The following is a 10681-nucleotide window of genomic DNA, read 5'->3' on the forward strand; positions in this document are numbered from 1 at the left end:
AGATGGTCGTCATGAATGGAAACATTTGTAGTAGCTGCAAAAAAATAAATAAACCCCTTATATCAGAGAGTATTCACTTGTTAGAATGGACCAGTCAAAGTCCAGAGACTTCAGCTAATTTCTGAAACACTAAGACTGGGCTGCAGATGAGTCCAGCAGATGACAGGAGAAAACAGGTGAGCTTTACACACCTCAGATCAGGTGTGGTCAGTCTGGGAATCATGGAGAGAGTAAGCGATGAGTTCAGGGGTGGCTGGGAAAACTGAGAAACGGGGTCAAACTGTTCTAAAATCCCAATTAGACATCCTGAAGTTAGAAGTTGGAAGAATGGGGGAAAGTGGCACATTGGGCAGCCACTTTAAAATGGTTGAAGTAGAAAAACGAAAACTCTAAAAATACTCTGATTCAGTAGTGAAAGATGAGAGCTGGTTTTGGCTCCAGTCATCCATGCTGAAACTGAAACCTCCAGCGTTCAAGGTCCTGCTATGCCATCGACAGAGAAGATTACGTCCCATACACCACACGAGGAAAAATAATGAAGGGAATTTGTTTTAGGAACTGAAGATTGCAACAAAACTCAAGTTCACCTGGTTGTTCTTCTTTTGTTTAGTTTTTTTTTAACCAGAGACTTGAGAATCTCCACCACCCTAAAAACATCAGCAGCCCCCATTTTATCTCTATCCGCTCTTCGACTATCGCTGAGGACACTCACTGATCTTCATTCTTTATTTTCCAATTTCATCTTAAGTGTCAGATTCTAGTTCAAACTCATCATATGATCAGGGACAAGCAAACTGCTCCCTTCCCACCCTGGCTGATTTACATAATGCTTACTGATCTTGTTTGTAGCATACTTCTACCTCAGACTTCTTCAAAACTGGGTTTTTTGACTAGAGGTCCTGTGCAGCCTTGGGTTGGGCCTCGATCGCCACAGTTTGCTTTGACAAATGAACTATCAACTCAGTTCCTTATTCGTGTAGAACATGATACAAGTGGTGATTCTTCTTCTGCTGCAGCAGGGTAAGTAAATATACAGTTATTCTAAATATGAAATGCATTGTTCTATATTTGGAAATCTTTCACATTTGCAAGAACTGCAAACCTCATTTTTGAGCTTGGACCAAGAATTTGTTCAAAACATTGACTCCAGGTTAAATGTGTTGAATGCAGTCTGTAAATCAAGCACCAATGCCAGGAAACACAGACCGAAGAGGAACTGCGTTTTCTGTTTGAGCCTCAACATGAGCTGCTGCTTTCTATTGCAACGGTTCAGCGTTTCCACGATGATGGGAGCTCTTCGTCGTTTCTGTCAAAGTTTCACTGTTGGCTTAGAAACACCTTGAAAATGTAGTTTTTCTCCTTTTTGCAAATGTATCATCACACATATCTGCCCCCTGGTTTTGATGACGTGACATTTTTTTTATTATTACTATTTAAATGCACTTCCTGTGTAAAGTGTACCCACATGCAATGCTATGTATGTCATGTTTACCCTTTCATGCATAGTGGTCACTACGCATGTGAAAAGCTATCTAAAAGCCATTTTCTTGTGCTTGTGGATTTTTTTATTGAGAGAAAATTACAATTGACCACCTGAAAAAAAACATAAAATAAAAAAACATTTTTTTTAAAAGAAATTTTATTCTTCTTATCTTTTTTAATGCCATAAGAAAATCAGAAAAAAAAGGAAAAAAAAATCCTGACACAAAGAATCATTAATGCATGAAAGGGTTAAATTAGCATTATGTTTATTTAAATGACTTTTGGCTCAGAGTGAACATTTCGCAAGCAAGCGAAATGAACTCCAAGCACAAATCTTGACTTGTAAGGCCGGAAGTGGTTTTCTTTTCGCTTTGTTTATTTCCCGCCATGCATTCGTGGAGTTTAAGAGCGAAACTAGCAAAACCTGCTGCTAACTGCTTCATTTACTGCTCACAAAAGAGTCCAGGGAAGCCATGCCAAGAGCTGTGACTTCATACATGATTACTGTTGAAGGCTGTTCTGCTGAATCATCAAGTCAATTAAGTTTCCTTTCCCCACGGCCTCATAATAAATGATTTAAAAACGGCCGTCACAAGTTTTATTTTGTGTTTTCATCAGCAGAGAAAGTGAGTGCTGCCTGGTCGGTGACCTTTGAGGACGCCGACGTTTGTGCTTTGAGGGGGTCTTCGGTGGAGTTCAGGTGTTCGTACAGATACCCAGACAAGGAATCCGTCAGAGAGACCGCATGGCACAGAGGGATGATTCAGAATGGCGTCTTGAAACGCGTCAGGCTTTCAGACCTTCCGTCATACGACGGTCGATTTGAGTATCGGGGTGATCACGCACACAACTGCAGCCTGGTTTTGCGCGACCTGCAGGAGAACGACACTGGACATTACTTCTTCTGGTTTGACACAGATATGTTTGGACGGCGCAGTAAGACGTCAGTGAGTCTCTCTGTCACAGGTAAAACAGATTTACGCTCTCAGATTTCTGTTTTCAGGTTGAATTATTGTTTTTTTTTTTCCTTTGCTTGATCTCCAGGGCTGGAAGCCAGAGTCCGCCCCGACAGAGTGAGACTCGGAGACAGCGTGACCCTGGACTGTCGGACAAAGTGCCAAATCGGCAACATAACCTGGTTCAGAGACGGACGCCCGGTGGCAGAACCAACGTTTCAGGCTCAGACCACAGATACCGGAAACTATTCATGTGCTTTTGAGGGGGTAACAACCTCACAATCAGATCCTGTGGCTCTGGATGTTTGGTGTAAGTTCTGTAATGATACCAAGGCAAAATGAATGAATTTGATATTAATCACTAATATTCTGCTTATGTGCATTGTATTCTGCTCGTGTGTATTGTATTTGGCTTTGCATGTTGTAACGTAATAATTACAAACCTCAGTGTTATTAAAAATATAAATATTAAAAAGATGTTTATACTGTACGTGACCCCGAACACACCTTAGCCATGCTGCAGCATGGTAGTGGCAGCAGGATGCTGTGGGGATATTTTGGAAGCTGGTAAGAGTTGATCAGAAAATGGGTGAAGTGAAAACTGGACAATCCTGGAATAAAACCTGTTGGAGGCTTTAAAGAAATCTGCAGATGGGGTGAAAGTTTTTCACTTTCCTCAAACTTCAACCATCTGCTGCTTTGTGAACGTCTGTCACAGAAAATACTCAAATAAAATGAGGCTTACTGTTGAAATGTTGAAGAAAAATTCAAATAGCACGGCTACTTCTGGATGACATTGTGTACGTACTATCAACCTATTTTTACTGGAACCGTGGTTGTTTTTTTTTTTCTCCAGATCCTCCGCTGAACGTATCCGTTGAGGTGAAGCGCTCTGGCCCTCTGCTGGTCGGCAGCAACGTGACTTTGACCTGCAGAGGTTCTGGCAGCCCGGCTGCAATCACTTACACCTGGTGGTACAGCAGCGACGTCTCCAACTCCAGCACCGAGCTCCAGGTGGGCTCGGGGCAGGTGTTGAGTATTTCCTCCGTCGAGCTGACCCACTCTGGGACGTATATCTGCCAGGCCCAGAACCGTGCGGGCGAGAGCCGTTCAGCTGAGCTGCTGCTGGCGGTGGAAGAAACAGGTAGGAATCCTGGAGGAACGGAAGAACTCGTTTTCTTAAAGCTTCAATTCATTCATGTTCATTTGAACTTCAACGCTTCAAGATATTGGGGGTTTGTTTAAAAACATGTGTGGCTGATTTTAATTATTTCTAATGGTTTATTCCCCTTTTTTCCCCCCAGTCCATCCTTTAATTGTCCTTGGAATTGGAATTAAGGTGATTATTCTGCTTGTGCTGCCACCGATTCTAATCTGGGTCTGGTAGGTAACGCAGAACATCATTCTGAGTTGGTTCTGGTTGCTTTGCTGAATCGGAGCACCAGGAAATAAACTCTCTTCATAGAAGCTTCTTGTTTTCTTGTTAAAGGAAGCGTCGGTCTTGTTCTGATGCAAAGAATGAAGAGGTGAGTAGAGGAACAGGTTTTTGAACAAAAAAAACAACAAAGAAAGCAGAAAATGATACCAGAGTTACGTGACACCTAATCTAGTCTTCTTTATTCCTCAGAATACCAGCAATGACTATGAAAATGTGATTTTTGGATGAAAGAACAACAACTCCCCTCCGCCAGCCTTCATCAGATCAGATAAAAGTGGTATCAAATGTTTGTGCTACGTTTTTGCTGGTTTGTGCAGCAATGAATGACGTTTGTGCTGCTGTCATTTTAAAGATATAAAGAAATGTTTCTAGAGGTCATCAAAGGTCAATGAACATCGGTTCATGCTGGATCTGTGACTTTCATTTGAAATTGTTAGGTGCCAACATATGAACAATAAAAAACAAATTCATTTTATCGATGAAATTCACTTGGAACCAGGTCTTATTTAGACTGAACTGGTGCAACACCTGCCAAAACACACCTGGTGACCTGTATTTTAATTTCTGACCACCAGAGGACGATATTGGACAAACAATTCTTTTTCTTCAATCATCTCTTCTAAAATTCCTCCATTATAATCACCTTTATCTCCCCATGAAGTGCTATGTGCATTGAAGTCCCCACACCAAACTACTTTCCACCTCCAGTGTTCTAGGATTGTATCAAGTTTTAACTTTTCTTATTGTTTGTAATAATTTATTATTGTAATATTCCCATTGTTTGTCCAGTTTTCTATAGCAATAAGTTCTAAGTCTGATGTTATTTGGAGCTGAATAAATTTTATTTAATGGCACATCCTCCTCCATTACCCTTTATCCTGCTTTTACGTAAGTCTGAGTAACCATGAACACTAAACTGCAGTGACCTGCTCACTCCTACAAACTCCAAAACTTCGCATAGTTTTTACATAGTGACAAACAGTGCGGCCGGTTGAGATGAGCAGAGGATGGACAGCAGGAAGTCTGCGTCTGCAGCTTCCGGGAACCAATCAGAGACAGGCACCTGCACACTTATATTTACATAATTATATAACTTTTGACTTTAAATGTCTTTAGCCATGAAGTAATGTTTAAAATGCTAGGTTAATTTAAATGTAGAACACAGTAAAGGTTTGAAGGATACTATGACAAATATTTTATTATATGAGATGGTATATTTTACCTGTCTGGCAGCGACTGGAGATACTAGACTAGAAACAAGACTTAAATTAATTTTCTACAAGTACGATTGGGCATACATGCCGTGTTCATATTTGGCATGTTGAACTCAAATATCAACATGCTAAACCAGCAGTAATTCCAAACACAGACAATTTGCACCTTCAAGTAGATATTTATGATGGGCCAAAACAGCCTAAATACAAAACATGAAAAAATTGTAAAAGAAATATCTATTCATGTAAAAATCTAAATATACAGATATGTAAAAAAACAACCCATGTAAATAAATATGCTGCACTGTTTATTTTCAAAATAAGTGATTAGATGTGGAAATCTAATTTCATTAAAATATACAGATAAATGCCAGGTCAGTAAACTTTAAGAATTAAAAGGACAATTTAACAATTATTTACAGTGACCTACTTCATCTACTTCATGTAAAGACTGAGAAGGGATAACACTTGGACTGGGTAAAATATGTATATTTGTTCAATATAATATCTATTTTAAGCTCTGTTTAAATCTCCCAATTGCATTTACGTCTTCATTTTTTGGGTGGAATTGTGGCACTTTTAGCCCTCTGTAGAGGGATATCATTGAGAGGCCTGTTGTTGGACGGTAATGATCTGAATCAGGTGTTTTAAAAGCTGAGACACTTCTAAAACGAGCTGGGCAGTGCACTTTGGGGACCAAGGTTAGGAAAATCTGGTCCTTTTTGTTTAAAAAAAATCTCAAAATAGGTTGCATTGTGTAACCGTATGGACATGGGGGGTTTACAGGGTAAGATGACCCGACATCTCATGCATCCACTGGGCCTCAACATCGTGTTACTGCATTACCCAACATGTGTGTTGGCACACATAATCAAAGCGGTTCTTTCACTCTGTCCCAGTTGTCCCAGTCAGGACATATGACTGTCGTCTGGCGGACTTCTTTTTTCTGAAAGCAGAACAAACACAGATTCGTAGCAGAAGTGTAACTTTTCTTTTCTTTAAGCTAATAGATTGTTTATGCACATAAAACCCTGCAACTCTTTTGGTCATCTACGCCACACCTTTACAAAAGATTATTTGTTTCTTTTCATCAAGACAAGAACGACAAGCACATCGCCTATAAATATGACTGTGTTATGTCTGATGCTTATTGGAAGCAGCAGTTCCCATCTTGAAAATATGAATTGTTGATTATGAAAGGAGCAAAGGCCTCACTCACCTCGTCATCAAACAGGCAGCTACTGCAGCAATAGCCACAAGGACGCCAATAGTTACTCCAATCACCACCATTGTACTCGCTGAAGAGTCGGACAGATGTGTCTCTGCAAAGAGCAGAAGATTACAGAAAACTCAGTGCATATGTGCAAAATATCCATACCATCTGAAGCTCTAATGTTTTGTCACATTATACAAGAATAAAATTTGATATTTTATTGAGAATCTTAAGAAATAGACCAACAAAATGGTGGATAATTGTGAAGTGGAAGTAGAATGATAGATTTTACAAATAAAAATCTGAAAAGAGTGACATGCTTTTTTCAATCAGCCCCAAAAGTGAACAGTTTACAGAAACATCGTACACTGCAGCTGCAGTCTTTTAAGATCACGTCCCTCCAACTTGAGACTGAAATTGAACGTTATTCTTCTCTCCAATGAAAGTAAAAGCCTACAGGATTGTATAAATAGGACATGAGTTTCCAAATTTTGCCACAGCTTATCACTTAGATTTAGCTCTGGACTTTGACTAGGCCACTCTCACTCTATCTAAACTACTCCAGTGCAGCTCTGGTTGTATGTTTAGGATCATTATCCTGCTGAAGGCTCAATCTCTGCCCAAGTCATCTAACAGATCGCTCCATCTGATTAGCTTTCCTGAAGAAAAGCACCTCCATAGCATGATGCTGCTAACTCTGTATAACCCAATAAGAACAGGGTGTCAAAATGTTTCATCATTTCTAAGATTTATGTTTGCAAAAAGCATCAAAACCATTTTTATGTCACAAATATACTGCACTTTGTGTTAATCGGCCACATGAGATCTCACTAAAATATATGGAAATATATATTTTCAATATAATAAGTACTTTTGAGATGTATTGTAAACACTGCTATGTTTCAACCTAGCAAAACACATTTTTAAGGATTCTATACTCTGAATCCTGTACTCATAACAGAGAACTTAAAACAGGGATGTCAACATCCAGTCCTCGAGGGCCGGTGTCCTGTAACTTTTAGATGTGCCTCTGCTGCACCACACCTGAATAGAATAATTAGGCCATTAGCAGGGCTCTGGAGAACTTATCTACACAAGGAGGAGGTAATTAAGCCATTTCATTCCTCTGTTTTGTACCTGTGGCACATCGAAAAACTGCAGGACAGTGGCCCTCGAGGACCGGAGTTTGACACCCCTGACTTAAAAACACATCCCTTAAATGTGATCTCAAGGCTCTGCATTGACTTACCTCTGGAACTGGTCAGAGTCACGCTGGCTATCTGATAGCCATGTCTGTTGCGTGCCACACAGCAGTGCTGTCCATTGTCCTTTGTGGTGATGTTGGCACTGGTGAGTTTTGAGACTCTTCCTGTTAATGTAGACTGGGTGGATGTTCCTCGATGAAAGCTTAAGTCTACTGCTGGGAGACATGCTGCACCCTGGTACCAGACGTAGGTGCGGACCAGTGGGTTGGCCTCACTGCTGCAGGTCAGAGTCACAGGATGATCCTTCTCTGCTCCCCAGGTGGAGATGATTGCATTTCTAGGCGGGTCTACAGGAGGTTGGCATCAAAAGTCATTAACTTCAAATACTACAAGATTTAAAGAATATGAAAAGTGAATCAGCTAGTGGACAGATGCAGACGTATCTTTCAACATCTTTTCAGTATAATTAAAGATGATGTAGATTGGTTTCAGAGTTACATTCCACGTACATTGCACATCGATTTCCAGAACATTTGAGCGTTGCGTTTTGTCTCCAGTCTGCATTTGGCAGTAGTAGCTGCCAGATTGACCCAATGTAACTTTGTGGGTACTCCACACTGGTCCGACACCTTCCAACCTGTCACCTTTGGTACTGAACCATGTGAAGCGGCTTTGCGAAGTGGCAGCTGGGCTGCAACAGGCCAGGTTCAAGGCTGTCCCCTCCAGGACGACATGGGACGGACCTGCAGAGACCGCAACTGCAGTGGAAGAACCTGCAGTGACAAAAAGGGAGGGAAAAGGAACCTAAATAAAGAACCTCATGTTTCAGGAGCTTACCTATATGACACAGAAAGTATCCAGTAAATTTAATTAATTTTGACTTTATTGTAAACAATGAAGGACAATATCATCACTTAAGATGTTTATTGTTCTATTTACTGTTTTTTGAGAAATAAATCTTTTAAGAAGCATTTATGTATTTTGATCACATATTAGTTACTACTCTGGAATAAATGAGAAGTTTCGCTAAATTAATTGCTTATAATTCAGAGCTTGGGCGATGACTTGCATTTTACACATCGCAAAACAAAGATTAGGTTCCACCAAAGAAATACAGACTAAAAATGTTGCTTGAGGTTTATAATCCAACAAATGAGGAGACAAAACAATTAGACACGAGGAAGCCACAAAGCTGTTACCTACATGTATATTTGTTTTTACATGTAGTTAGACAGGAATGTCTAATGTGTGGTTAAGAAAGACAAAAGCAGAAAACAGTTCTTCCCACCATCAGCTGACTCATTTTGTGTCAGGAGATAATTTCAGTTTTAAAACCTGCCCTAAATCCTATGGCTTCACAAGTTTTGCCAAAGTATTCTGAATAAAAAAACATTGTAAAATTTATTTTTGGCTGTTTTTTCTTTTTGAAGTAATGCAATGCCATGGGTTTATATTTAGTGATTATTATGTCAAGCAGCCACTGGCAGGTTTCAGTTCTGCTTTCAAAAAGGGAAACGGTTACATGTCAACACAAAAATGCATACCAATGTTCTGCTTTGCATACATTTTAGATATAAAGCAACAACAATTGTTTTTGTTGTTATTTTTTTACAGCATCAGTTTTGTGGCAAACCAAATTGTTCGCTAACAGTGAGACTCACCAATAGACCTATGTTAAACTACAGCCACTGTAAGAACAAATTAAAAGTCTTAAAAGATTAGAAAAAGGAGGAAACAGGTGGATGAAACTGTCTTGCAATAATATGAAACTGTGTTTGTCATGCATCTTACAGAATGGAGTGAATATGCCCACCTGACACTAAGAGCTGCACGCCAGTCTGTGGAGGCATCTTCTGCGTCTTATGGTTGGTGATGAGGTAAAACACATATGTTCCACTGTCTGACTCTTTGAGATTAGAAATCCTCAGAGAGCAGTTCTTGCTGCCTAGTTGTCCCAGGTACTGCACCCGGTTCTGATAAGATGGCTCCTGGAAAATGCCGGCACTGTGGAACACATAGCTGACACAGACATACGGACACGCAAACTTAGAGAGTGTGTCTTTGCAGAAAACCCTGTGACATATTGTTTTTCTGTGATGAGTAGTGCTGTACCGTTCCGTAACGCAGCGACTGTCTCTCAGGCACCACATCTCAGACATAACGTTTCTTTCACTGCTTCCTGTCTAATAAAGAGCAGCAGATTATGCTCCAGATATATCCACACTAAATATTACCAGGAAGCTTATGAGGACAATTTGTTTTGTCAGTTTTGTCAGCAACCACGGCATGGCGATATCTACTTATTCTGACCGCAGAAAGGTCACACAGAAAGTGATCTCTGCTGCTACAAGAAACAATGCCTCCTTTATCACCTGTGCGGAGAGCCGCCCATCTGTCTGGGCTTCATCAGAGCCGAGTGGGTAGTCATAGGAACAGGGGAGAACCACTGAAGAACCAACCACAGCACAAATGGGACTGGAGGGGAGAAGAACTGACCAATCACCACCCAGAATACCTGCAAAAGAAACAATAGGTGTTACATTACTATAAATGATAAGTCAGGAGTTAGTCATCGAACTGCAACAGTCTCACCGACTTTGTCTTGTGATAATAATGCTGGAGTACATTAGCAATGTTTTTACCTCTTGCGCACAGAATGATGAGAAAGCAGCAGCTTTGTTGATGATGCGCCATGACTTCACTTTTCGGTTCTCCTCCCGCTGTGGTTTTCTGCTCACCCCCCTTTAAAGTGCACCTGCACTAACCTCAGTTTTGTCGTTTGTTTTTCACTGCTCTCTGTCTCAAAACGAGGTGGGCCTGCCTCTTCAACTTCCCCTTTATTTTCTCTGTCTCCAAACAGGAACTTGGCTAATGTCAGTGCTTTCGTGTCATTACAAAGAAATTACCAGATCCAAATAAGTTAGGTTTTCTTCCTCTCGCAGAGCCCGCGTGTCTGCTTGTGTGTGAGGCAGCGCACCTGTTGAATCGACCAAGTCAAAACTACCTGATATTTGCTGACAGTCACCATTAAAATGTGCCTAATTGGTTAAATGTTTTCAGGTGGGACGGGGAGTCCACGCGGTCACTTCAGAGGGAGAGCTCGTGCCCACTTTGTCCACTCAGGAACGTTGACGTCACTCGTAGCCCGCTCGCGCGCCGCTGAGCGCCCACAG

The 10681-nt window shown here is 40.8% G+C and overlaps 2 protein-coding genes across 2 annotated transcripts; one reads left to right on the top strand and one right to left on the bottom strand.

The window, feature by feature from the left end:
* The first annotated feature begins 925 nt into the window (after positions 1 to 925).
* Positions 926 to 4755, top strand: cd22 (cd22 molecule). The gene is made up of 7 exons (XM_055041805.1): positions 926 to 1020; positions 2101 to 2448; positions 2527 to 2748; positions 3295 to 3582; positions 3743 to 3821; positions 3928 to 3964; positions 4066 to 4755. Exons 1-7 carry the CDS (start codon positions 984 to 986, stop codon positions 4102 to 4104), a joined length of 1050 nt encoding a protein of 349 aa, XP_054897780.1. The 5' UTR covers positions 926 to 983; the 3' UTR covers positions 4105 to 4755.
* Positions 4756 to 5108: 353 nt separating this feature from the next.
* On the bottom strand, positions 5109 to 10581 carry LOC129367639 (sialoadhesin). Its single transcript, XM_055042221.1, has 8 exons — positions 10151 to 10581; positions 9881 to 10023; positions 9621 to 9691; positions 9322 to 9527; positions 8018 to 8281; positions 7553 to 7855; positions 6310 to 6412; positions 5109 to 6036 (listed from the first exon to the last, which is right to left on the bottom strand). Exons 1-8 carry the CDS (start codon positions 10200 to 10202, stop codon positions 5976 to 5978), a joined length of 1203 nt encoding a protein of 400 aa, XP_054898196.1. The 5' UTR covers positions 10203 to 10581; the 3' UTR covers positions 5109 to 5975.
* Between the last annotated feature and the right edge of the window lie 100 nt (positions 10582 to 10681).

Source organism: Poeciliopsis prolifica, unplaced genomic scaffold, assembly GCF_027474105.1.
Source record: "Poeciliopsis prolifica strain line A6 unplaced genomic scaffold, Auburn_PproV2 SCAFFOLD017, whole genome shotgun sequence".
In the NCBI taxonomy this organism is placed as follows: Eukaryota; Metazoa; Chordata; class Actinopteri; order Cyprinodontiformes; family Poeciliidae; genus Poeciliopsis; species Poeciliopsis prolifica.

Coding starts and splice junctions, on each gene's coding strand:
- LOC129367639 (XM_055042221.1), bottom strand. CDS start 10,202: ATGGCGCATCATCAACAAAGCTGCTGCTTTCTCATCATTCTGTGCGCA. Junction 10,024..10,150: donor CATCATTCTGTGCGCAAGAG/GTAAAAACATTG, acceptor TTTCTTTTGCAG/GTATTCTGGGTGGTGATTGG. Junction 7,856..8,017: donor TCTGGAAATCGATGTGCAAT/GTACGTGGAATG, acceptor AACCTCCTGTAG/ACCCGCCTAGAAATGCAATC.
- cd22 (XM_055041805.1), top strand. CDS start 984: ATGATACAAGTGGTGATTCTTCTTCTGCTGCAGCAGG. Junction 2,449..2,526: donor AGTGAGTCTCTCTGTCACAG/GTAAAACAGATT, acceptor CTTGATCTCCAG/GGCTGGAAGCCAGAGTCCGC. Junction 3,583..3,742: donor GCTGGCGGTGGAAGAAACAG/GTAGGAATCCTG, acceptor TTTTCCCCCCAG/TCCATCCTTTAATTGTCCTT.